The 27,253-nt window shown below is 43.9% G+C and overlaps 1 protein-coding gene and 1 long non-coding RNA gene across 3 annotated transcripts in view; one reads left to right on the top strand and one right to left on the bottom strand.

Moving 5' to 3' along the window:
* LOC307203790 overlaps positions 1 to 24,976 on the top strand; it is a 44,268-nt gene extending 19,292 nt beyond the window's left edge. The window contains exon 3 of the long non-coding RNA XR_013833349.1: positions 24,416 to 24,976. This is a non-coding gene — a long non-coding RNA (uncharacterized lncRNA). The remainder of the gene's footprint in view (positions 1 to 24,415) is intronic.
* On the bottom strand, positions 7,273 to 24,454 carry POU2AF2 (POU class 2 homeobox associating factor 2). Of its 2 annotated transcripts, XM_079954841.1 has the most exons (5): positions 24,369 to 24,454; positions 17,373 to 17,482; positions 11,102 to 11,144; positions 9,443 to 9,738; positions 7,273 to 8,099 (listed from the first exon to the last, which is right to left on the bottom strand). In XM_079954841.1, exons 1-5 carry the CDS (start codon positions 24,376 to 24,378, stop codon positions 7,692 to 7,694), a joined length of 867 nt encoding a protein of 288 aa, XP_079810967.1. In that variant the 5' UTR covers positions 24,379 to 24,454; the 3' UTR covers positions 7,273 to 7,691. The 2 variants fall into 2 exon arrangements, with proteins under 2 accessions (XP_079810967.1, XP_079810968.1); XM_079954842.1 differs by lacking the exon at positions 24,369 to 24,454 and having other exon boundaries at positions 9,443 to 9,633; positions 17,373 to 17,988.
* Positions 24,977 to 27,253: the final 2,277 nt, after the last annotated feature.

The following is a 27,253-nucleotide window of genomic DNA, read 5'->3' as shown; positions in this document are numbered from 1 at the left end:
TCCCCAGCCAAGTAACATATACAAAAATGCATTTGCTAGGGTAAAGTGTGGCCTGAGAAATGCATGTGTTGGTGAAAATAACATGCAGCTGTGCATTACGTTAGGGGAAACTGTGTTGCAAAAAGGTTTTCTATTTGGAGAAATTCGCACTAAAATGCCAGTGAATTTTCTGTTAAGTTAAACTAATTGGAAATAGCTTGCAAGCAACAGATTGGCTTAGGAATTTATATAAGTTAAGTGATGTTTAACATATACAATTTCAAATTGAAAAGATATAAGGATGTTAATGGACTAAGTTAAGTTTATAAGAATTATGATTTGGAAAGCCGTTATAAGGATATGCATGGAAATTCAACCAAGGGGAAGCGAGGAAGTCACTTAAAAATGTTAATAAGTGTAATTTTAATAAGGTTATGATTTATGTTTGTTTGTTTGTGTGTTTTGTTTGTGTATAATTTTGCGAAACTTAATAAAAATTTGGGGGGGGGGAATGCCAGTGAATTTTCACGATGACTTAATGGCGAACTGATGTGGAAATGTGGAGAGATGATCTGAAGTCTTGAATAATGAGAGTTTGAAATCAACAGACTACCCCACCCTTACATCTTCCTTGGTTGGGATTAAATCCCAATCATCCCTGCCTGGAATGCCGAAGAGCAAAGAAAGTTGCACAGAGTGTGGTTCCTTAGCTTCCACCAAGGGACTGTGGGAAATTTAATGGTGCTTAGCCCAGCTTGGAGCAGAGCCCTTCTCCTACCAGGTAAGCCTGTCAGGCCTCACGACCAGAGTGGGGCTCCTAAGAGCCAGCCCTGTTTCTTCTGAGTATCCCTCTCATGCAGCATGACAGACATGTGCACTCTGTATATGTTCAAGGTACTTCTTTATCCACCTCCAAACGGGGGAGTTTCAAAGCAAGTACCAGAGGTTACCCACCAAAAACCCCAACAACAGATACTAGACAGAACTGCATCATAGCATCCAAAATGTGTTGTTTTTTCAGGATCACAAATGAATGAGCAAACTTCCAGGATTCAGTTCCTTAAAAGGTTACTGTTCTGGGGGTGATGAGAGATGCACTCTGTACATGCTCTAAGGTGCTCTCTCTGCACCAGGTCTGAGGGCATATTTCAGGAAGGGCAGAATATAAACACAGCTAATTAAGAAGAATTAAAAGTGGGGAGGGAAGTCTGGTTTCTACAACTGGAAGCAGAATGCCGAACTATCTTTGATTCGATCCAAAAGGGCTCCTCCTCTTGTTTTCTTAACAGCAGGCTGAACCCAGCCTCTAGCTATGCTGCAGAGTTCGCCCTTGAACTGCATGTTGCAAGCAAGGTCTGGAAATGAGAGGCCCTTTTCGTTTACCGGGCTATAATCTGCATCTCACAAGTCTGGGCCATAGCTGTCGCGTGGCACCTGCCTTCCTCAACATCCTGCTTTGTCTCGGGGGCAAAGTCCAGGATTGCTTGAATATATACACATGTGTATAATAGTGTAATTTTCCTCTCTGGGTCTTGCTTGGTTCAAGCCTCCTAAGCGATGTGGCAACAGCCCAAAATAACCCTGAGGAGGTTGGGTCAGCTGTGCACATAGCCTGCAGCGATTGGGTTTCCATCCTAACAAGTCGAAACAGGGTTTTGAGAAAGAGATGAAAAACGACCAGGAATTCCAAAATGGAATGAAATGTTGAGCAACTGACAGGTGCTGGGATCCAAAGCTCCAAACTTCGGCACCCAACAAGTCCAAGGAATCAGGCTTTCTGTTATTTGCTCAGATATCTTAAGGCAGATATCTCCAGAGGTCCTCCAGAGGTCTTGGGCTACATGTCCCATTAATTAATTGACCATATTTATATCCCCCCTTTTCCTCCAAGGAGCTCAACGTGGCATGCACGACTCTCTTCCTCCTCACAGCAACCCTGTGAGGTAGGTTACAGGCTGAGAGACGGTGAGTGATGCAAGGTCAGCCAGTGAGCTTCAAGGTCAGGTAGAGATAATCAGGCCTAGCCTGATGCTCATCTGGAGAGCACCGTGGCTGGTGAAAGCTGTCTTTGAGGAAGGTGAAAACGCCTGGTCTTATACAAGAAAAACAAATGGGGTTTCCTCCCTTTGCAAAAAAAAGCTCCTAAATTCCTTAAAACTGTAGGCACCATATGTTCAAAACAATGGCAACACAATATTCTCCTTGTTTTTAAAATTGGTCCCAATTTTAAAAACTGAAAGCAATGAAGAAGAAGAGTTTGGATTTGATATCCCGCTTTATCACTACCCGAAGGAGACTCAAAGCGGCTAACATTCTCCTTTCCCTTCCTCCCCCACAACAAACACTCTGTGAGGTGAGTGGGGCTGAGAGACTTCAGAGAAGTGTGACTAACCCAAGGTCACACAGCAGCTGCAAGTGGAGGAGTGGGGAAGCGAACCTGGTTCACCAGATTACGAGTCCACCACTCTTGACCACTGCACCACAATGCAAAAAGAGAACCCGTTTCCCATAATAAATTCAGCCTTCTTCCTCAAACCATACAACCCTTCTCTCATAAACCTGTGGGACCCCCTTCAGATGTCTTCTTCACTTAGCCAGCAGGAATAAGGCCTAATAATTCTGGGCTGTGCCACCTGGTTCAGGCCAGTGGCCTACCTTGTCCAGCATCGTGTTCTAACAGCAGCCACCCAGGTGCCCATTTTTGGAAGTCCACAAGCAGAACTTGAATGCAGAACTTGAATGCAGTTTCCAGGAACTGGCTTCCAGAAGCATTTATTGCCTCCATCCATGGAGGCAGAGTATAGCTATCATGGCGTCAATAGCCACCGATAACCTTGTCCTCTGTGTCTTTGCCTAATCGTATTTTAAAGCCATCCAAGTCAGTGGCCATAACTGCCTCCTGTGGAAGTGAGTTCCACAGATGTCTTTTCTTTTGCCTGGCCTGAATCTTCCAACATTCAGCTTCACTGGATTATCTCATTGGGTTCTAGTGCTATGAAAGGGGGAAAATAACTTTTCTCTGTTTTATACACCTCTTATCATGTCCCCTCTAACTCACTTTTCCTCTAAAAAGCCCCAAATGCTGCAACCATTCCTCATAGGGAGCTGTTTCATCCTCTTGATCAGGCATAGGCAACCTTCGGCCCTCCAAGTGTTTTGGACTACAGTTCCCATCATCCCTGACCACTGGTCCTGTTAGCTAGGGGTGATGGGAGTTGTAGGCCAAAACATCTGGAGGGCCAAAGGTTGCCTATGTCTGTTCTTGATCATTTGGATTGCTCTTTTCTGAACCTTTTACAACTTTGAAATATTATTTTAGAGGTGAAGCAACCAGAACTGTACACAGGAATTCCAATTATACTTGAGACTGTAGGAGTGTGTGTTTGTGTGTGTGTGATCCACCACAAGTCCCCTGTGTGAAGCAAAGTAGTACAAAATACTTTGCTCAAACCTTCTCTCTGGTGAACTACCTTACTGCATGGCAGAATTGTCGCTGTTGGTAAGTGGGAACAGCATTCCAAGGTGTGTAATCTAAAACAGCCCAATCCAGAATTCTACCACCTCAGTTTGTATCATAGGTAGATCAGCTTGATGGAGATAGCAGAGCGAGTGATCCGAAGCATTTTCAACCTCCAGGGAATGCAGCAGGAATCTTGCGAGCCAGGAACCATTGACCAACCAGCCCGGAAGTCAAGCTGGCTCTAAACTCAATGGTTTCTCTGCCTGCCTTATGACAATCTCTCTCTCTTAGTTGATATTTTGCTGAAAGGAAACATTTCCCCTGCTTTTGAGCCTCCCTTGTGACAGTGTGTGGATGTTTGGCAGCAGAAAAGAGTTATTTTCTCATATATAGATAGATGATAGATAGATAGATAGATAATAGATAGATAGATAGATAGATAGATAGATAGATAGATAGATGATAGATAGATAGATAGATGATAGATAGATAGATAGATGATAGATAGATAGATGATAGATAGTTGTTTAGTTGTTTAGTCGTGTCCAACTCTTCATGACCCCATGGACCAGAGCACGCCAGGCACTCCTGTCTTCCACTGCCTCCCGTAGTTTGGTCAAACTCATGCTGGTAGCTTCGAGAACACTGTCCAACCATCTCGTCCTCTGTTGTCCCCTTCTCCTTGTGCCCTCCATCTTTCCCAACATCAGGGTCTTTTCCAGGGAGTCTTCTCTTCTCATGAGGTGGCCAAAATATTGGAGCCTCAGCTTCAGGATCTGTCCTTCCAGTGAGCACTCAGGGGGAGATATATATAAATATATATATGTATATGTGTGTGTGTGTGTGTGTAGGATTTTACAGCTGAGCTATGAAAAATAGATCAAAATGCCTATTGTGTGTGAGTTTAAATTTCTGAATTAACATGCTATACTGTTAGTTTTAGACACTTTCTACCCTCAGAGAAATATTCTCACATTGGCTTTATCCACTGAGGAGCAGTCTCTTGCATTTGCCACAGAACCACTGTGCACAGCAGAGGATTCTGGGATATATCCCAGAATGCATCGTTCATGTTGGGTGCTTATATATTGAGAGCCTCACAATCACTGGCAAGTTTCCAAGGAAAGCCAGGGGTGGGTAGGTGGGTGGGTGTGTATATGCGCAAACACCACCACCTGGTGATCGTATTTGGGAATGCCATGCATTTGGTTGGTCAATGTGACAGAATGTGAATGTGATAGAAAAACAAGCTTGGAAGCTCATGCAAAATGTGGTTGCCTGTTGACAGGTTTCAGATGAACAGATAATATAACATCAATTCTCTGTTCCAGCTATACTGGCTGCCTCTTCTGAGCCCAATTCAAAGTGCTTGTTTTGAGATTTAAAGCTACTCATTGCGTGGGACACCAATATTTTCTAGAATACCTCTCCCACGCAGGCCCTTCTCCAGGTCCCACGTCCGAGGGAGAATCAGAGGCTGTGGATAAGGCCTTTTCAGTTAGGGCTCCTCATTTGTGGAATGCTCACCCCAGTGAGGTCTGCCTGGCTTCAACTACATTTTATCAGAGTCTGGTAAATACTTGTATTTTTTTCTCCAGGCTTTTGATAGACTTAGGATGATACTGCTTGTTATTCTGTGCTGCCAAAACGTCTTGTGACGATTATGGGGTTTGTCCCCCCTCCCCCCCGCTCTTTGTTTTCTGGTATTATCAATATATTTGTGTTTTCAACAGTATTGTAAGTCACATGGAGAACTTCTGGTAGCAAGCGATTAACAAATCTAAGAATGAAAGCAATAATTTAATTAATTAATAATTCTTGGGTAAAAAAGGGAAGAAATTTGGTTTGGCTCTGAATTAATGTGACCCTCTTTAATTAGCATTTTCTGAAACCGTTTGCAAACTGAAACACAGATTTTCTTCTCTGAATCTTGTAAGACAGTTATCCAACCCAGTAATGTGTACAAAAGTGCCTCTATTAGGGGGAAATGTACATTAAAATGCCTATATATTAGTGAAAATAACATTTAAAAGCTTTACGTTGTGGTAAATTGTTTGCAAAAATGTGCATGTCAGGAAAAATGGCGTACTACGAGAAATTTGCACTAAAATGTCGGTGGGTTTTAATGAGGACTTAAAAAAACAAAACTATTCATGAACTGATGAAGGAACATGAAGGTCTAAACTTAAAACTGGAAAAATGAGAAACCAAAATTGAAAAATTCATCCATTCAAAGGGTTCAAGTTGGGGGTATTTGTATTATGAGTGTGGCCTGAAACCCTGGGAACTGGATCAAGAGGCGACCTATTGGTTTTCTCTGAGTTCTATGACCCAAAAGGAGAAAATGGTTTTTGGCATGCAAATGATTTTTTAGAGCAGAGCAGAGCAAAGCAGCTGTCATTAGACTAGTGCTGCAATGCAAGGTTGGTGCTCTTTTCATGCTTTGAATGATGGCAAAATGCAGGCAGAGGTTTCATGGCGTGTGCACAGCACCCCCTGGCGGCTAGGAAATATTTTCAGAAGAACTCCACAGTTTCTCCTGCAGCATCGCTCCTTGAGTATTTGCCCTGATTTGTGTGCAGGTAAAGAAGGCTGGACCACACCAGCTATTTATTGAACATTATTCTGCTTTGTTTTCAGATAGCATCAAGGAAGTGCCACCCCACACTTTGCCGTGCTTTCCCCCAACACTTTCCTGATTGCAAAAGGTCTGTTTCTGGGCAGACGTGGGTATGTTTGCAGAAGACCTCTCAACGAACTATTACCATGCAACCTGAATCTGTCAGCATATGATTGAATCCCTTGGTGTGGTGCTTGTGTATGTTTCAAAGTTATCTTGCGTTTCCCCTTTCTTTCTCTTCATGCTGATCCAAAACCATCCAGAGATGATCTCCTGCATGATCTCAGTCATGCCTGCTCCATATCAGCATCATACTAAACAGATCCCAAACAGGTGTGGCGAGCAGAATAGGTTGGAGAAGGCAGGTGTGGAGAATAATTCCAGTTCCTTGGATTTCTATTTTTTTATTTTTGTTTCTGCACAACCCTAGCTAACAGGCCTGTGGTGAACAGAGACTCTTGCACTATCAAGGGGAGACTGGCATGTATGTGTGAGCTCTCCTGAATATCTTAGTTTGCTAGCCTTCATAGAATTGTGCTGCAACAACTAATCCCACTTTCCAGGGAACTCTGGGAATTGGAGCTCTCTGAGGGGAACAGAGGTCTCCAAATTGCTTTTGGCGCCCTTAACAAACTACTGTACACTTCCCAATATTCTTAAACAAAAACTTGTTTAAAATGGTTATGATACTGCTGTAAATGTGTAGTGCAGATGGGGCCTTACAATCTGGATGATATTGGCTGGTTGTTGATAAGTGTGGAGTTTTTCTGTGTGTGCAGCTTTAGTCTAGGGATGAGCAGAAGGTAGATCTCTGGGAAATCGGCAGTAGATTGGCAAGGCCTTCTGATGGCCAGCTGTCTTAAGAGCAGCAACATTTTTAAAATGTCCCCAGGTTGCTGAAAAGAATGCTTGGGGGAAAACAAGGAGTGGATTTTTGTGCAGGCTTGGCTCTAGTTCTGATCACGCATTCTTGGCTTCAGCATGTGCCCAGGGGCACCATGTTCCTCAATTATTCAAGAATAGTTACAGGTAGGTAGCAATGTTGGTCTGCTGTAGTCGAAACAAAATAAAAAAGCATCCTTCCAGTAGCACCTTAGAGGCCAACTAAGTTTGTTATTGGTATGAGCTTTCAGTATCTGAAGAAGTGTGCATGCACACGAAAGCTCATACCAATAACAAACTTAGTTGGCCTCTAAGGTGCTACTGGAAGGAATTTATTTTATTCAAGAATACGCACTCAGCTGAGCCACAATTTTGCACTGGGCCCCAGTTGGCATACTGTCAGCAAAAACCAAAACAGATCCCGTAAGCCTAAAGTCCACCCACATCTTAGATTGATTACATATATATCCCACCGTTCCTCCAAGGTACTCAATGTGACATGCATGGTTCTCTTCCATTTTATCCTCACAACAACCCTGTGAGGTAGGTTGGGCTGAGAGATTGTGACGAGCCAAAGGTCACCCCACAAGCTTCATGGCTGAGTGGGGATTTGAACCTCTCAGTTCATAGGCCAACACTCCAACCACTACACCACAAAGGCTCTCTCAAGATGGTCAGAACCCTTTTAGCAGTTCTTTAAATAAAACCAGAGGGGCTTATCTTTGCCTCTCTGTCGTGAGTCTCTTTGGTTTAGTAAGTCCTTCGACATTCGTACGACCCCCAAAGGGGGCTCCCATCTTCCTTTGGCCAGAGGGAGCTGTTGTCAGGGAGAGGGGCTGTGTCTGAAGACTCCTCTGAAGAGGTCTGGAGCATCTTGGGAGTCAGGTCACTGGCCACACTGGACATAAAAGATGAGAATGGGTAGGGAGACGCCGCAGAGTAGCCGGCTGCGTAGTGGACATCGTCCAGAGCATGGAAAGAGTAGGACTGAGTCCCAGAGATGGGCGAATTCCAGCTGGGATTTCTGTACTGGGAGGAAACTCCCGGCTCATGAGAGGAGAGGCAGCCAGCAGTGATGGAAGGTGCTTGAAGGGAGTCGGGAGGACACACATCCGATTGGCCAAGGCTGTCAGGCATGGCCTGTTCCCAGGAGTCTCTCTGCAAGGAAGAAAACGGCCCACAGCTTAGAAAGGGGGTCAAGAAGCAAAGCTCCCTACAGAGTTACAGGTAGCAGCTAGGGCAGGGAGGCATGATAAGGCCTTCCCTAGATAGCCTCCGTTTATTTCTTTGTGTGTGCATACGTGAGAGAGTTAACTGTTGCAGGGACACATCAGGGTCCTGCACAAGGGCTTCCCATAACGGGAATCTGGTTGGCCCTGTGAGAACAGAATGGTGACTAGATAGACTACTGCAATGCATTGTATGTGGGGCTACCTTTGAAGGTGACCCAGAAACTACAACTAATCCAGAATGTGGCAACTAGACTGGTGACTGGGAGTGGCTGCCGAGACCATATAACACCGGTCCTGAAAGACCTACACTGGCCCCAGTACGTTTCCGAGCACAAAATTCAATCTGTTAGTGTGACCTTTAAAGCCCTACACGGCCTTAGTCCAGTATACCTGAAGGAGCGTCTCCATCCCCATTGTTCAGTTCGGACACTGAGGTCTATCTCCGAGGGCCTTCTGGCAGTTCCCTCACTGTGAGAAGTAAGGTTACAGGGAACCAGGCAAAGGGCCTTCTCAGTATTGGTGCCCTACCATCAGATGTCAAGGAAATAAACAAGTACCTGACTTTTTGAAGACATCTGAAGGCAGCCCTGTTTAGGGAAGTTTATAATGTTTGATGTTTTATCGCGTTTTTAATATTCTGTTGGGGGCCGCCCAGAATGGCTGGGGAGGATCAGCCAGATGGGCAGGGTATAAATTTGATTGATTGATTGATTGATTGATTGGCTTTTGGCCTGATCCACCAGGGTTCTTCTTAAGCTCTTGGATAGAAGAATCTGCTAGGTAGGTAAATGGCTACTAGCTATGATGGTTCTTTTCTACCTGCACTGTCTGAGGCAGTATGCCTCTGGAGACCAATTGCTGGGAATCTCAAGTGGGGAGCAAACTGTTGCACTCAAGTCCTGCTTGGGGGTTCCCCAGAGGAAGAAGAAGAAGAAGAGTTTGGATTTGATATCCTGCTTTATCACTACCCTAAGGAGTCTCAAAGCGGCTAACATTCTCCTTTTCCTTCCTCCCCCACAACAAACACTCTTTGAGGTGAGTGAGGCTGAGAGACTTCAAAGAAGTGTGACTAGCCCAAGGTCACCCAGCAGCTGCATGTGGAGGAGCAGGGAAGCGAACCCAGTTCACCAGATTATGGGTCTACCGCTCTTAACCACTACACCACACTGGTTCCAGGTTGGCCACTGTGAGAACAGGAGGCTGGACTAGATAGGCCTTTGGGCTTGATCCAGTTTAATGGGCCTAGTGTGTTCTATCTTATGTACTTACACTTAAAAAATGTGCCGAGTCACTTGGGAAGGATGGCATGACCGACGTCAGTGGCGACGAGGCACTAAAGAGGGATGAGGCTCCAGAGGTGACAGATGCAGTTCGGTGGTCGGTATATTGGTCAATGAAATGGGTGTCTAGAAGCGAAGGATATCCCTGAACTGCCGGTGATTCATACGCAAATGGCTTTGCTATGAGGGAGGAAGTGTCACTTGAGATCTGCTTATTGTTTTGTAAATCCACATCTGCCATTAGGGATCTTCGGATGCCATAGTAACCAGACATAGCAGAAGAACCTATTGGCAGTGGAGAAATCAGTTACCATAGCACCAGAAGTGAGTTGACATGGGGATAGACACAGCATATCAATACACACACTAACGTTTGAGCTGCCATCCCATTAAAGTAATCACAGCTGATTAATTGTATTAAGGTTGAGATGAACAATTGATTGCATTTGCATAGAGGTAAAAACAGTTGTTGTGAATGAAGAAACACGCTGGCTGCTTCCATGCTGCACATTGATTATGAATTAGCCACACTTTGTTCACTCGTTTTTCACAGGGCGTCTGCTCAAAACATCCCCCATCTAATGCTTTCAGCTTTAATGGTTTCCCACCCTGCCCATAGTTCAGAATTTCCAAGTTGCTTTAGACCCATAACTGTCAACTTTTCCCTTTTCTTGTGAGGAATCCTATTCGGAATAAGTGAATTTCCCTTAAAAAAGGAAAACGTTGACAGCTATGTTTAGACCCCCTAAACTCAGGTGAATAGCCATACAATTATCCACCAGTCAATGGCCTATTGCACAGCTGTTGTGGCCAATTCTTGCCTGTATTGCTCTGAGCAGCATTCAGCTATGTTTTACTCAGAGCTGCCATTAATGAGCATGAGTAAGTTCGGTCCATTAATTTAAATAGATCTACTCTGAGTAAAGGGGACACGGGTGGTGCTGTGGTCTAAACCACTGAGCCCAGTGCTTGCCAATCGGAAGGTTGGTGGTTCGAATCCCCATGACGGGGTGAGCTCCCGTTGCTCGGTCCCTGCTCCTGTCCACCTAGCAGTTCGAAAGCAGGTCAAAGTGCAAGTAGAGAAATAGGTACCGCTCCGGCAGAAAGGTAAACGGCGTTTCCGTGCGCTGCTCTGGTTTGCCAGAAGCGGCTTAGTCATGCTGGCCACATGACCCGGAAGTTGTCTGTGGACAACTCGGCCTATAGAGCAAGATGAGCACCCCAATCCCAAAGTCGTCCATCACTGGACCTAATGGTCAGGGGTACCTTTACCTTTACCATTTTACTCTGAGTAAAACTTAGTTGAATACCCTATAGTCAGTTCCTAAATTGTGCAAGCCACAGATTTCTCTACGGTCCATCTTGCTTCTTTAGAAATCAACTCTATCACTTTAACCCTTCTCTTTCCCTTCTTTAGCATTCCCTTTAAAATTATTTCTCTCCCACTAATCGTGACCAGGAGATATTTTTTTGGGAGATGTTTAACAATCTCTCAGTCTCTCTCTCTCTCTCTCTCTCTCTCACACACACACACACACACACACACACGTCTATGGCATCTCATGCTCACTGAGTTGTTTCAAGAAAGACAAACCAGCACAACCCATCTATGTCCCCATGGGCTCTTTGGAGGAAGGAATATACTCACCTGCCAGTGGGACAAATGACGACTGTGTTGTGGCAAGACTTCCCTGAAAGGAAAAAGAGCAAGGTGTTGAAATCTTAATAATTTCCCTCTCACGTTTACCAGGTTTGACTGGGTAATACCTTGGGAATCCCAGTGAAATTCTGGGGCCAGTGACGCAAGCTTGAAGTGCTAGCATAAACTTAGTGACAAGGCAGCGATGCAGGACAAACTATGCCAACCTGGTCCCCAGGTAGCTGGAGCTGGTGGGAGTTGCAGTCCAAAAACATCTGGAAGTCACTAGGTTTGCAAAGGCTGATGTGTGAGAGAGCTCCCTTCTCTCAATACAAACTGGGCCACTTCATTCTCACCCAAACCTCCATCCTCCACTAAAAACAAGACTATTGCAGTGAGTAGGGAAGTGCTCCCATTGGCTTTGAACCTCCTTCCAGTTTGCATAGTGCAAATAGGAAGTTCCTGACATGGCAAGCAACCAAATTTAGAGGTTTGGATTTGAATTAAAATTTGCCAGTGTCAAGACTTCCTTCGGGTTAACAACGCTCAGCTTCCCACCTGGCCATGTGCTCTTCCATGGAAATGAGCTCATTGGATCTTGCCGTAGTTACAAACCACAGGGCAGGGGGGAAGCGATGCAATATTCCATCAGCAACTCGAAACTGACACCATCCCAGGGATTGTTTTGGAAAAACCGATTCATGTCATCACTCTGGGGGGCTCATTAGGTTACCTACCAAGCTGCCTACCACTGACTCAGAACATTGGTTCACCTAGCTGAGTATTATTGGCTCTGGCTGACAGGAGCTCTCCAGCAATGCAAGCTCCCTAAGATCTTGTCTGGAGCCAAGGACTCCTCAAAATCACTGGCAGTGTGGAGCCACCTGGTGGGTCCAGTCATTCAACCAGCTACAAATCCACCTAACAGTTATCTCATCCAGTCCACATTTTACCAGCTTCTCTGCAAGAATACCAAGGGAGACTTTGTCAAAAGCCTTACTGAAATCAAGATGCTTTAATACCAAGATACACTACAATCACAGTATTCCTCTGATCCACCAAGCTTGTAACTCCATTTTTAAAAAAGGAAATTCATCTGGCATGACTTGTTTTTGAGAAACCCATTCTGCATCTTGGTAACCACAGCATCCTTTTCTAAGTGCTCACAGACCGACCGTTGAATGATCTGTTCTACTGTTCTAGAACCTTTCTCAGTATCAATGCCAAGCTCACCAGTTGGTAGTTACCTGGGTCTCTCCCCCCCCCCCCCCACTTTTGAAGATGTGGACAACATTTGCCCACCTGCAGCCTGCAGGGACCCCACCTGTTGTCCAAGAATTATTAAAGATCATATGCAGAACAAGTCCGATCTTTTGGGGAAGTGGGTTTGTTGCACAAAACCTCCCTATAAGGTAGTGTTTTAGTGTTCTGTTGGAAGCTGCCCAGAGTGGCTGGGGAAACCCAGCCAGATGAGCAGGATAATAATAATAATAATAATAATAATAATAATAATAATAATAATAATAATAATTTAAAACTGCACAACCTCAATATGCTGGTATGTGATTCAATCCCATTTGAAAATATTGAGAGTCTGGAATTGCCCTGAGTGTTTAAAAAGGAGCATTTGCAAATTCTAGAAATAGTTATTATTCTCTCTGGTTTGCATTTAGTGATGTCTGGGATATTCTAGCACAAATGACTGCACAATAAGTGTTGTTTATTTTATAAGAATATTTACAAAATGGTAATTTATAAGCAGGGCTTTTTTCCTAGAAAAAGAGGTGGAATGGGGTAACGGCCAACCCAAGTGGTTGAGCTTTTAGAGAGAGGACCTTTTTTTAAAAAAAGCTTTTCTTCTCCTGCCACCGCAATGCTACAAAGGTGCCAGAAGGCACCAAAGAGGTGACAGAACTCAGTTCCAGTGAGTTCTGGCTGGGCAAAAAAGCCCTACCCATAAGAAAAATATAATGGCAGTGTACAGTTAAAATCTTAAAACATCATAAGAATGTAAAATTATAAAAGAATCAATAGGTAGAGGTCTGCAACAGAATGTTACTGACTTGAATGCTGCTGTTCAGGATTCCAGCTGGGAAACCATATCCCCTTTCAGGAAACTTCATTCCATCCCCCATTTTTCTCCTTCATTCCCCAAACAGACAGACAGCATTCTGTGGTCACTGGCCATGCCCTCTCTTTTTAGGGATTGTTTGTTTGTTTGACCTTTAGGTTTCCCCTTCTTTTATTTTTAGAACTGCAAATTTCTGGGTTCTCCTGAACATGCTGGTACATTCCTCTTGCTTTTCCCTGTTTTGGCTACAAGTGGAGAAAGATGGGAAATTCAATCAAGTTTGCATTTTGAGGCAAATCCTCCAAATTTGCACTTCCTAAATCAATAGGTGAACAGAAACGCAGCCACCCTTGAGAATTCACAATTCTCCAAATGTTGCAATGCAGTTCTCCAGCCTAGTAATGTCTCTATTGGGGGGGGGGTCAAAAACGACATATGCTGGTGCAGGTAACATACAAAAATGCTGTATATTTGGGGACATCACTTTGCAAAAATGTGTGTATTCGGCAAAATTGCATACAAAGAGGGGGGTGTTTGTGTGCGTATTAGGAGAATTTTTGGACTGAAACGCTGATGAATTTTCATGAAGACTTTGTAAAATGATTCTCAAAGTAATGCGGAGATGTGGAAAACAGAACTTAAATTTGGAAAAATGAGCAACTGAATTTGACAGGTTCACCCATCCTTAACTATAGGGCAGTTGGCACTCACCCGCTGAGTTTACAGCTGGAAGGAGACGATAGGATATTGTTGTTGCAGCTGCTTTATATAGCAGCACATGGTACTTTACAAACTATGAAGGGCCTGTCCTGAAGGATTTACAGTGGGAAAACCCTTTTTAGTTGATAGTTTTATACTATCAAGTCCCATTTCCAAAAGAAAATGATGCACAGAGCCAGAGATGTGCAGAACGGGCCAGATATGGAGGAGGAGGAGGAGAATGTGTGGCCTGAAATGTGAGTGGCGTTTTGTAAGGGACTGCTTTTCCTAAATGAATCCCCCGTCCACTGGCATACCATGGGTGAGGCCACGGGGGCAGTTGCCCTGGGCACAAAATTATTAGGAGCGCAAAATTTCAGAAGAAAGAAGGGATGACAAATTTTAAAAATAGCGTACCCTCCCCATCACACAGAAAATCTCCCAGCGGACTGAGGAGAGGATCTGGGAAAAGGTGCTTTAGAAAGATACCCACTCCCAACCAATCTCCAATCCCGCTCTCTGCCATACTCAACACTCATGGGGTGCTGCGGCTGCCACTCAGGTAGGTTGCCGAGCCATTGCCTGTCCGTTGCAACCTATTGGCAGGTGGAGCCAAGGATACTTGCCTTGCCCCGGGTGCTGGCAACACACGCTACGCCACTGCCCCTGGCTAACCCCTGTTGATCCACGGCACACATGAAGCCCAAGTCTACCCTCCTGGGAAATAAAAAATGCAAACAGCGCATATATCATCACCATGCAAATTGTGCCTCTCGTGATTGTCAGGTAAGAGCCAGGACTTCAAAATCCCAACAGTGTTGATGGTTCATTTAGACAAGAGGCCATCTGCTGAGCCCCACCCTCTTTCTCCACAGACAGATCTAGAATCATCTGCCCATGAAAAGTGTTGTTTTTGCTTTTTTGTTTTCCTTTGGCAAATCAGAGTTTTGGGTGCACTAAATATCAGTTCCAAGGAAAGGCAAGCTCCTTCCTCATCAGCTGGCCGAATCACCCCCCACTCACCTGCTGTTTGCTTTCAGGGTTATAGTATCTGTTTTGCGACAACTGTGACAACACTCTTGCGAGACTGACCAGAGTGCCGCCTGGGCTCTGTGCAAACAAGGAAGTTTGTTCCCACACTGTAGCTTTTGGATTGGGTTGAATGGGCCCATTGATAGCTGCCGGAGTGTATTGATTCTGAGAGGCAGATCTGGCTGTGAACCAAGAGGTCTTTGCTTCGCTGTTTGCTGATGCCCTACAGCCACCCACTCAGCATCCTTAGGCGAGCTGTTATTCTCTCAGCCTCAGCTAGGGATGCAAGAAGGCATTGTTTTCTGTCTTGCCCTGTATCCATCATATACAGCACTGTTTCCCTTCAGCCACAGTTCACCTGCCACCAAGAACCACCCTATTCACCTCACTGCCCCCTGTGGCAAATATACATAACTGAGATGATTAACTGCGTAAATTATGTTTCCATTAACATTATTCCACCCCGTTCATTCCTATGCAAAGGAAGCGTAATGCAAATGGGGTATGTAATCAATTACGTATTTTATCAAACTGAAACAAACAGCAACAATAATACTCATAAGTATGGATTTATTTCTGCTCCAAATATGTGCCAGATAAGCAAACTTTGGCAATTTCCTCTAATAATAATAATAATAATAATAATTTATTATTTATATGCTGCCCATCTGACCGGGTTGCCCCAGCCACTCTGGGCAGCTTCCAGCAAATTAAAAAATCAAACACAGTAAAACATCATACGTTTAAAAACTTCCCTATACAGGGCTGCCTTCAGATGTCAGAGAGTTGTTTATTTCCTCAACATCTGATGAGAGGGCATTCCACGGGGCAGGCACTACTACCGAGAAGGCCCTCTGCCTGGTTTCCTTGTAACCTCACTTCTCACAGTGAGGGAACTGCCAGAAGGCCCTCGAAGCATGACCTCAGAGGCCAGGCTGAACAATGTATACAGGTATACTCCCATTTTCTTCCAAATTCTCTGACATTCCTAACCTCAGCTCCACATCTGCAAAATGTGGAGACCTACCTTGCAGGATAGTTCTAACTTCTAAGCTTGATTTTGTCATTCAGATTTTGGATCTGTATATCTTTAAATCCTCTTCACATTTTCGAAGGTGAATTTTTACCCAAGACTTGAAAGACATGTGGCTTTGCTGGCAACTCATCATTGTTTTGTCAGCCCTCAAATATGAAATCGCCTAAGAAGTGGTCATATACTAAATGCCGCTGCATGTTAGCTATCGCACCCTGTCACATTCTGTATGTCATTGCATGATGCCAGATGACTAAATGCTGTTTGTGCCATCAGTATCAAGTATGAAACATCAACATCAAGTATGAGACATCCATCAATATAAAGTATGAAACGCTACCGCATGTCGGCTGTCAAATGCTGCCGTACTTCAACTGTCAAATGCTGACATCAAATACCATTGAACATCAAATACAGATTTCAGATATTTGGGGAATCTCTGAGCATTTGGAGAACATCTGGGGAACACTTGTGATCCAGAGTCTGCAAAGGACAATTCTAAAGAGCCAAAGAAGTTTCAGCTTTGTTCCGTGGCTTTGCTGGTTTGCAGGCAGACCAGCACTGATCATTACCCAGCTTTTGGCATTAGTGCGCTTTTTGAGATCTGCTTTCAGTATGTACCTCTTTCAGACTTCCAAAGATATCAGGGACCAGCAAGACACTGATGAGTGCACACCAAGGACAGGGCTAGCTGGAGCCTAGACTCAAAAGAGGGATGCAATGGTTTGTGGGGACCTGTACTAGCCAGGAGGCAAGAATCAGAGGCAGGGAAAGCTTCAGAGCTGGAAGGTGAAGCACGGGATGGGTCGGAGGAAGAGGCAGGTCAGGCAAATGAAAGGCCAGGTGCTTCCCCACCTCCTGCACCCCTGCCTTCCAGAACCAGCAGGGAAATGAAAAGGGATGAGCAGAGGAAGTTTCCACGCAGGCACAGTCTCTGCTTGCATATGTGCAGCCCATCAGGGGAAGATACATAAACTGGTTAAGGGTCTCCTGTTGATGCAACCGCTCCATGGAGCATGGACCTGGAAATAGCTGCCTAGCTGTTAGATTGGTGTACGTAGGTCTGCAGAGCTGCAGAAGTGTTATATTTGACAATAAATACTTAACTGTCTGCTGTGTGCATGCATTCCTTTGTCTGGGAAGAGCCTTGACATGGGTGAGGCCAGAGTCGCAGCAATGGATGTGACTTTTACCTCTGTGCAATGGCTGGTTACATTCCAGCCACACGCAAGCCAGAGGTTTCTGCAACCATGCAAGACATGCACACCTCTATCTCCCCATCCTTCATCCAAGCAAATGCACTCAAGAAGGGCACAGGGCCAGTGTGGGGCATGGCCTAGAAGCCTGGGGAGAGTCCTGAGGGCCGGTTAGAGAGGCCGCATTTGGCTCCCAAGCCTACAGCATCCTTGCTCCAGATCACACTGCACTCTTCAACATGCACTTACGTTCAGCCGTGAGCTGCTGGTCTGCCTTGAACGCTTTTCAGCCAGCAGGTCCTTCACCGTGTGCTTGACCCGGACTCCTTGGTAAACCCGCTTGCCGTAGTCTGCAGGGACTGAACCAAAGAAAGAACCATGAGCGGGGAGGAGGACACCCAAAAGGGACTTCATTCTGAGCCCAATGCTTAATCATTGAGGAGGCCCACATGTTCTCCACTCAGCCAGGTTATTCACTAGGTAGTCCAGTCTACTTTGCAGGGTCGTTGTGAGGATAAAACAAGGCAATGCTATTGACGCCACTCCCTGATCAATGGGCAGGGACAGGGACAAAGCCTGGGCGGTTTTGGTAACATAGGGGGTGAAGCCTGATGGATTTTGGTGGACTGAAGGGCAGAGATCAATGCAGCCTCCAACAAACTGATGCCCTACAGATGTTTTGCACTACAGCTTCCAAAAGCTGCAGCAAGCACAGCCTTTTCCCCAAAGAAAGCACATGTAGGGATGGAGGAGTCCATTAGTTTTGGTTTCTCTTTTTTGCATTCTTAAATTTGGTTCTTTACATTTCTGCAGCAATTTGCATTTTTGTTTTTTTAAAGTCCTCCTGAAAATTTGTCAGCATTTTAGTGTGAATTTTCTCTGATAAACATCCTGTGTGCAATTTTGGCTAATATACACATTTTACAACTATTTCCCCTAATATAATGTACAGTGGTGCCCCGCAAGACGAATGCCTCGCAAGACGAAAAACTCGCTAGACGAAAGAGTTTTCCATCTTTTGAGGTGCTTTGCAAGACGAATTTCCCTATGGGCTTGCTTCGCAAGATGAAACGTCTTGCGAGTTCTTGCGAGTTTTTTCCCCTCCCCCCCCCTTTTTCTAAGCCGCTAAGCCGCTAATAGCCGCTAAACCACTAATAGCACTAATCCGCTAAGCCGCTAATAGCCGTGCTTCGCAAGACGAAAAAACCGCAAGACAAAGAGACTCGTGGAACGAATTAATTTCGTCTTACGAGGCACCACTGTACTTCGGTACATTGTTTTCACAAATGCACATATTTTTATGCATACGGTTCCCTTCCTATATGCATTTTTGCACACAATGGTTGGACAACTGCAAATTTCAGAGGATAGCTGTGTTTCGGTTCATGTATTGATCTGAGATTAAATTAGTAGGGTCTCTTTAAAATGCAAACAATATTGGATTTCTCCCCCATCCATACTCTGTGCACATACTTAGCCCAGCAATTTGCTTTCAGGACCAGAACTCATCTCATGGTCCTTTCACATACAAATTCAGTTCTGGTTTCCCCACAAACTTTCTTTGCTTCAGCAATCTAATTTAGATGGGGTGCCTTTTCTTGTAGCTATTGTTAAAACTGTGGGAGTCAGAAACTAATATGAACATGATAAGAGCCTGCCTTTTTGTTTTGATTATTTTTCTTATGTATTTTGTGTTTTGATTATTTTTCTTATGTATTTTGTGCTTTGTATATTGTAACAATTGTGTTGTGAACCACCCTGAGACTGATGGTTATAGGGCAGTATACAAATTTAATAAAAATACTAATAGTAATAATAATAATAGTAATAATGGTTTTCCCAGTAGTGATGTATGGAAGTGAGAGCTGGACCATAAAGAAGGCTGAAGGCCAAAGAATTGATGCTTTTGAATTATGGTGCTGGAGGAGACTCTTGAGAGTCCCATGGACTGCAAGAAGATCAAACCTATCTATTCTGAAGGAAATCAGCCCTGAGTGCTCACTGGAAGGACAGATCCTGAAGCTGAGGCTCCAATACTTTGGCCATCTCATGAGAAGAGAAGACTCCCTGGAAAAGACCCTGATGCTGGGAAAGATGGAGGGCACAAGGAGAAGGGGACGACAGAAGACGAGATGGTTGGACAGTGTTGTTGAAGCTACCAGCATGAGTTTGACCAAACTGTGGGAGGCAGTGGAAGCCAGGAGTGCCTGGCGTGCTCTGGTCCATGGGGTCACGAAGAGTCAGACACAACTAAACGACTAAACAACAACAATAGCAATAATAACAAAAGAGCCCACTGGAGCAGGCTAGTGCTCTTTTAGTTCAGCATCGTGTTCTCACAGTGGCCAACCAGATGCCCATGGGAAACCCTTAAGCATCCCTGAGCACAAGAGCATACATCCCTCCTGCAGTTTCCAGCCACCTCTGGTGATTGTGTCTAGTAGCCATTGAATTTGTCTAACACTCTTTTAAAGCCCTCCAGTTAGCCGACCTGACCGGAAGAGTCCGCGACCAGAAGGAGGAGGAGGAGTACCAAGAGGAATGGAAGAAATTCAAAGATTACTTGGCTAAATATTTTAAGATAACTTAAATAGAATTACTTGCGAGTACCAGATAGGCCTAGGATTTAAATATGTGGTGGTGTAGAATACTATGTTAAAAGCTGAAATGAAAAGAAAGAAAGATGTTAATTGACTAAGTAAATTTTATGTGAAAATAGTTTTGGAAAACTGCTACAAGGATTTATATGGAAACTCAGCCAGGGGGATTCGAGGAAGTCACCCAACAATGTTAACAAAAGTGGAACTGTTATAGCTAGGATAAATGTTTGTATGTTTGTTTTTGATGTTTTTTGTTTGTTATAAATTTGGAAAACTAATAAAAAAATTGGGGGAAAATTAAAATAAATAAAGCCCTCCAGTCTGGTGGCTGTCGGTACCCTCTTGTGGGAGTGAGTTCCACTGTGTGAAGAAGGGTTTTCTTTTGTCTGTTCTAAATCCTCTAACATTCGGCTTCATTGGATGTCCGTGATTTCTAGTGCTATGAATAAAGCATTCAGCTTGGCTAAGTGGTGCAGCCTCTTCCTGCAAACAACTGCCCCTTGTGCAGAGAACCGTGTGCCAGCCCTTTGCAACAAAGGATTTCGTTTCGCACTCGCAAAAATGCCCATTGTTCACTTCATTATGTCTCTTGAGTCGTGCCTTTAAACTGGCTATTTGTTTGTATGTTTTTGACCTTTTTGAGAGTGCCCATCCCTGTGCCAGCCAGCCCAGGATAATGAGGCAGGATCTCTTTTCTTCCGTTTGCCCCATTGGGATCTGCCCATGGAAAGAACCTGCACCTGTGATGGAAGCCTGCATCAGGCTGGGGAGAGCTTTTAGTCAAATGTTACAGGTGGGAGCGTGGTGCTCTGCTTAATCCTTTAGAAAACAACAAAGATGAGCATTTCCTGAGCTAAAACAAACATTCATGCCCTACGGGGGAATTGTTTGATCTTTTCCAGTGCTGGTTTGCTGTTCCAAAATTCGGACCTTTTGTGGGTTTGCATTTGGAGCTTTTGTTTCACCTGGATTGCGGCAGCCAGATTAGTTTTGCTAGGAAGGGATGGAGCTTCAACAGAAGCTCCTCCACCCCACCCCCCAAGAATGGGGGCCTATAAAATACCTTGGCTGAATGTGGATTGTGAACCCCTTGGGCCTCGTTTAATTCCTCTTCATCATCCATGTGGCAGTCTCCTCCAACTACTTTTGCCCTGCTCTTTCTCCTCCTTAAATCCAGAGTCTCCCCATACTTTGGAAATCCAAACAGGAGAGCTATGTGGATTGCATATAGGGAGTCTACAGCTTTAAGCAGGACAAAGTGTGGGACAGAAGTATTTAGAGGAGAACATCGCACAGATGAGGGTAAATTAAAGGAGGTACCAGGGGTTCAAAGCTCACATTAGGCGGAGGTCTGGACGAGCCCCGAGAAAAAAAGTAGCTGACCATCTTGTTTCTAGCTTTCTCCAATTTCCCGCTTAGGCTGTCAGACCTTTCAAGTGTCCCTCTTTTCCAGGGACAGTCCCGGATTTACAGAAGCTGTCCTGGTTTCTGATTTGGTCCTGGAATGTCCCGCTTTTACTTATGACATCCCTATTTTCACCAGAGAAATGTTGGGAGACTATGGAGTACTGTGACCCCTGAGCCAAGGAGTTAAGTAACTACACAACCTTTAGAAGATGTCTGAAGGCAGCCCTGCATTGAGAGGTTTTTTTTAATGTTTAATGTTCCATTATGTGTTTATATATGTTGAAAGGGGAATAATAATAATAATAATAATAATAATAATAATAATAATAGCAGTCTGTGCACTGCACACAGCCTTGGGCACAAGGTTCATCTACCCTACTACCACCAATACTATTCAGAGATTTAAATGGTTTGTTCTTTAAGCTAAAGCAGCCTTCCTCAACCATCTTGAACTACAATTCAAGTTCAGCCATCTTGAACTACAATTCCCATCAGCCCTAGCTAGAATGACCATGCTGCCTGGGGCTGATGGGAGTCATAGTCCAAAATATCTCAAGATCCCAAGTTGGCAAAGGCAGGCTTATGGATTTGAAAAAGGTATGTTTGAATTGCTCTGCTGTTTTCTTTATTATATGTTATATTCAGTGCTATTTTTCTAGAAAAAGAGGTGCCAGAGCTGAGCTCCAGCTGAAGAAAAAGCCCTGGTTATATTTAAAAACTGGGAATAAATGTTACTTTTTCTTTTATAGCACAGGTAGCTTCTGGCACCAATACCTAGGAAAGGCAAGCATATATTTGTAGACATCAAATGCCCTGAACCTCTGCAGACTTGGTCAACGCTGCTGCCACCCTAAACTAATAACTGGAGTCAAAGGATGCTTCCAGATGAGGGTTTGATTTGTAAATGAGTCACTGAAATGTTTCAGTCAGGTTTTTGGCAACAGAGGTTTTTTTTAATTCTTGGATATCTCCCAGAAAGAGTAAATCAGGATTACATAAGGATTTTATTTATTTTTAATTGACTGGTGTTTTGATGCCAATTACATCATTGCAAAAAACATGCGTGCACGAGGAGTGCCAATCTCACAATAAACACGCACCCGGAAGCACCTTGTTGTTGTGTTGAGTGCCCAGTGAGAGCCCAGAGTAATCTAATAAGATTCTTGTAATATGTACAAGGTCAGTACCAGTAGCAGTCAGTGGCGGAGCTGAGTTTACCGAAATTGGCACAGTGCAAACACACAGCAGAGTCAATCCAGTGCCTCTGTAGGTGCATTAGGACCACTGCAAACTCATCCCTTCCCCTCCTGATAAGCCATGGCATTGTTGGTAATAGGAGGCCAGGTAATCGCCACCACCCACTCCTAGTTGGCACAAAAGACCACAGAACTGTAGAATTGGAAGGGACCCCCAAGGATCATCTAGTTCAAAGCAAGAATATTCAGCTGTCCCATATGGGGATCGAACCTGTGACCTTGGTGTTATCAGCATCATGCTCTAACCAATTGAGCTATCAAGAAGATGACCATTTATTTGCAGGATTGCCTTACTCCATATATGCCCACTCAACCACTTTGATCCGCTGAACTGGGACTGTTACTGGTGCCAAATAATATTTGTTCCACACTTGTAAGAAATTGATCTTTTAGTGTGGCAACAGCTACACTCTGAAACTCCCTGCCTTATTGAAATCAGGCACCTTCGCTTTCTTCTTTTTGGCACCTACTTAAAACATTTTTGTTTAGGCAACCTATCCAGAGACATGTAGAAAATATCACATATGCTTTAATCTATCTTTATATTGGTGTTGATTTTAATTGTCTTTTGAAAAATTTTAATACCTGGTTTTGATTGTCTTTTAATTTTTTCTTATAAAAGATTTTTATAGATTTTTTATTGATTTTCAACAAAATATGAACAAAACATTAAGTTTTCCCCATTTCCATCTCCTCCCCCCGAAACAGAAGATTAATGTGTCAGATTTTGTCATAAACCTGTGTACGTAGTTAGTGGGTTCCAGTCTGCCAAATGTTCATTGACTGCTTTTTCTTGATAATGATAATGTTTTATTCTTCTAAATCACTTAGAGGTTGTGTTACAATCAAGCAACATATAAATTTTGCTAAATAAATAAATACTAGGTAGAATTTACATAACACATTTTCAAATGCTTCACACAATACATTGGTTGCATTTCAACAACCATACATTGGATTAATAGGCTGAAATGTGCAGACAGGAACCTTTTGCTTACATACATGACCTCTCCCCTCTTCTCTGTGTGTTGTACCTGAATGAACTGCAGAAATTTACAGCTAACCACAGTTTCTCATTTTGTCCAGATAAAGAAACTATGGTTAGGACAAGACGGGATCTCAAACCATGGTTTAAAATCTTGAAGTTGGTAATCACAGTTTCCTAGTTTGGACAAAAGAGGAAACTATGTTTAATTGAAGATGTCCACGTTTGGTTCAGGCTGCAGAGGCAGAAGAAAAGGGCTACATGCATAGGCAAAAGTGGAAATCTCAGCTTATTAAGCCACTGTAAGGTAAAGGTAAAGGTACCCCTGCCCGTACGGGCCAGTCTTGACAGACTCTGGGGTTGTGCGCCCATCTCACTCAAGAGGCCGGGGGCCAGCGCTGTCCGGAGACACTTCCGGGTCACGTGGCCAGCGTGACATTGCTGCTCTGGCGAGCCAGAGCCGCACACGGAAACGCCGTTTACCTTCCCGCTGGTAAGCGGTCCCTATTTATCTACTTGCACCCGGAGGTGCTTTCGAACTGCTAGGTTGGCAGGCGCTGGGACCGAGCAGCGGGAGCGCACCCCGTCGCAGGGATTCGAACCGCCGACCTTTCGATCGGCAAGTCCTAGGCGCTGAGGCTTTAACCCACAGCGCCACCTGCGTCCTATTAAGCCACTGTACATTTGTCCAAAATGTACCATTATTTTAGTAATCCCTATAACAACCCTGTAGGAAAGATTGACATCATTACCATACTACTCTTATAGGACTAAGCCTGAGGACTAGTTTCTTGCCTGAGGCTACCCTATTAAGAATGAAATGATCAGGCTCCTAACTTCTCCATGGACCTGTCCTTCAAAGGCATCACCCCAGTCTGGGGCCCCATTTTTCTGTCTTGTGTCTATAGAAATACATACGTAAATATGTATGTTTTCCATTGTCAATAACTGATCTTTTGTGTAACAATCAAGAGAGTGTGCCGTCGATGACACCTACCCGTTTCCATGGCGAAGAGTGATCACTTCCACCTCTGTATTCGACAGGACTTTACGGCGGGATGATCAACCTTCATGTGCTCCGATCTGCAAATGAAGCCACTGCAAAGGGCTGTTCCTGGTCAAGCTTGATTCTGAGCCAGACGGAAATGGCCTTCTCCACAATTTGGGGCAATGCCTCTGAAATGGCTTGCCTGGGATTTGCGTACATGCAAATCCTTTGATGTCTGTTTAGATGCAATTTGCATGGCCGGCGAGGAACACCATGAAAAGGCTCTTTCACTGGACCAAAAGGATACTTCAGAAGAAAGAAGCAGGGGAGGGCAAAATAAAAATAAAATAAATGGGGTGTTCTTTTAGTGATAAAAAATTAAATACTTTTGCAGTAGAGTGTTTTAACATAAAATTCCTCAAGTGCTTGACTGCTTAAAGATGATGGGACCTGTTCAAAACTGTTTGCTTAGATTATTCTTAGAATTTCTATTCAGCATTTGTAACTCAATTGCTTACAGAGACCCTTTTTGAACTAAATGTTTCACAGGATTGGCTAGCCAAGAGACCCCCCTGTAAGGTCTAGTTGAACCATTCTGCTAAGTACACTATAGCATAGAAGCCTGGTTACGCGAGTCCTTACCTTTAACAATTAACAACATCATTCAATTTTTAGAAGCCTCTTCCAAAGGGAGTTTTTCAAAACTTTTAATTTTTGTTCTAATTTTAGTTAGGTTTCTTCTCTTTCATTTCTAGTATAATTTATTGTTATATATATTTTTAAATCTTAATAAATTTTGCATAGGAAGGTGGGGGAAGACTCTTGCTCCTTGCCTTATTCTCTCTCTCTCTCTCTAAAAAAAAGAGCTGAAATGAAATGTACACTTCAAAATTTGACAGCATCTCAGAATTCAAATTCACCTATGCAGAATTTCAGATCTATAAGTAAAGGGGGGTATTTGCCAATTTGTGCTCAATAACATTATCTTCCAGCTGAAACCATCTACTTGATGAATAGTCAAATGGTTCATGTTTACTCTGCTTTGGTAGCGAACTGCAGCTGTCAGGAGCTGGATTATATTATGGGATGGTGGTGTAAAGAGCAAGTTGTTTACACAAGTCCAGCGTCTTTTTCATGTTCTGATCGAATGCAGCACAACACATGGCATATCATGTTGCAGGAAATAGCTTTTTGTTTTGTTAACACTTTGTCAAATTTCAGTGGAAAAGCAACATGGATTCTGCTGTATCTGAAATCCCTAAAGCTCATGATAACCAGCTGCATGAGCAGTGAGCATCTGAAGCTTCACAAAGCTTAGCTGCTTGATCAAACCAGAATTCTTAGCAATCAGTAACCCAAGATAAGCTTTGCAAGATCAGAGTTTAGTAATCGGGGATGTGATGAATATGAACATGAGGCTTAACCATTCTTGTTGAATAATATCCAATTTATTTTTTCTGAATGCAGGAAGTGTGAGAGGTGGTGCTTCTCAAAACCTAGACCCTGGCATTCAAAGGGCTAGGATGCCATTGCCACGAAGATGCCCCTCTATGGGCCTGCAGGTGTCTTTGGCTGTGTGCACACCATGCATGTATAAAACACATTACTTTCCCCCAAAGAATATTGAGAACTGTAGTTTAAGGTGCTTGAAATTGTAGCTCCATGAGGGGAAAACACCCAGGATTCTTTAGGGGAAGAAGTGTGCTTTAAATATAATGCTGTGTACATAACCTTTGTTCCATCTTCCTCCACTGCTTGCTGCCACCATTCGGTACTGATTTGCCCTTGATTATCCTGGCTAGGTATAAATATTTCACAGTAATGACTGATTATGGGATAGGTCTATTTGGCTGTGTATCTCCATGCCCAGTTGGTTAATTCTTGTTCCCACCTCCTGTTCTTAGATCGATTGCCTAACTCTTGACTGTTCTTAATCCCTGGATTAAGCCTGGGTGGATCAGACAAAAACCTACCCATCCAGTTTTCCACCATGGCCAACAAGATACCTCTTGGAATTCCCAGCAACTGGTGTTCAGAGGCATGCTGACTCCAACAGTGGAGGCAAAACATAGTCATTGTGGCTAGTTGCCAGGGACAGACTTATCCTACACAAAATTGTCTCAACTTCTGTAAAGCCATCCAAGTTTGTGGCCATCACTGCAACTTGCAGAAGCAAATTCCATAGTTTAACTTTGTGCTGCTGTGTGAACAAAGACTCCCTTCTGTCCATCCTGAATCTTACAATGTTCACCTTCTGTTGATGTCCCTGGCATCTGTTGCCCCACTTTGGCGCTGTCTTGAGTGTCCCACCATTCAGCTTCATTGGGTGACCCCATTGGGTACTAACATTATGAGAGAAGAAAAAATATCTCTGTCCACTTTCTGCTCATCATGCATTGTTTTATAAACCTGAATAATGTCCCCCACATACTTGACATTTTTCTAAACTAAAAAGTGCCAAACATTATTTTTTGTTGTAGTTTAGTCGTTTAGTCGTGTCCGACTCTTCGTGACCCCATGGACCAGAGCATGCCAGGCATTTCTGTCTTCCACTGCCTCCCACAGTTTGGTCAAACTCATGCTGGTAGCTTCAACAACACTGTCCAACCATCTCGTCCTCTGTCGTCCCCTTCTCCTTGTGCCCTCCATCTTTCCCAACATTAGGGTCTTTTCCAGGGAGTCTTCTCTTCTCATGAGGTGGCCAAAGTATTGGAGCCTCAGCTTCAGGATCTGTCCTTCCAGTGAGCACTCAGGGCTGGTTTCCTTAAGAATGGAGAGGTTTGATCTTCTTGCTCTCAAGAGTCTCCTCCAACACCATAATTCAAAAGCATCAATTCTTCAGCGATCAGCCTTCTCCATACATCACTACTGGGAAAACCATAGCTTTAACTATA

Source organism: Podarcis cretensis, assembly GCF_951804945.1.
Source record: "Podarcis cretensis genome assembly, chromosome: 15".
Lineage (NCBI taxonomy): Eukaryota > Metazoa > Chordata > Lepidosauria > Squamata > Lacertidae > Podarcis > Podarcis cretensis.
This window is presented reverse-complemented; position numbering and strand designations above follow the sequence as displayed.

Bases quoted from the DNA above. Each gene is read 5' to 3' on its own strand.
- POU2AF2 (XM_079954841.1), bottom strand. The intron at 11,145-17,372 runs GTAAGTGCATGT...TTTTCCTTTCAG, and splicing joins CCAGCAGCTCACGGCTGAAC to GGAAGTCTTGCCACAACACA. The intron at 9,739-11,101 runs GTGAGTATATTC...CACTGCCAATAG, and splicing joins GTCATTTGTCCCACTGGCAG to GTTCTTCTGCTATGTCTGGT.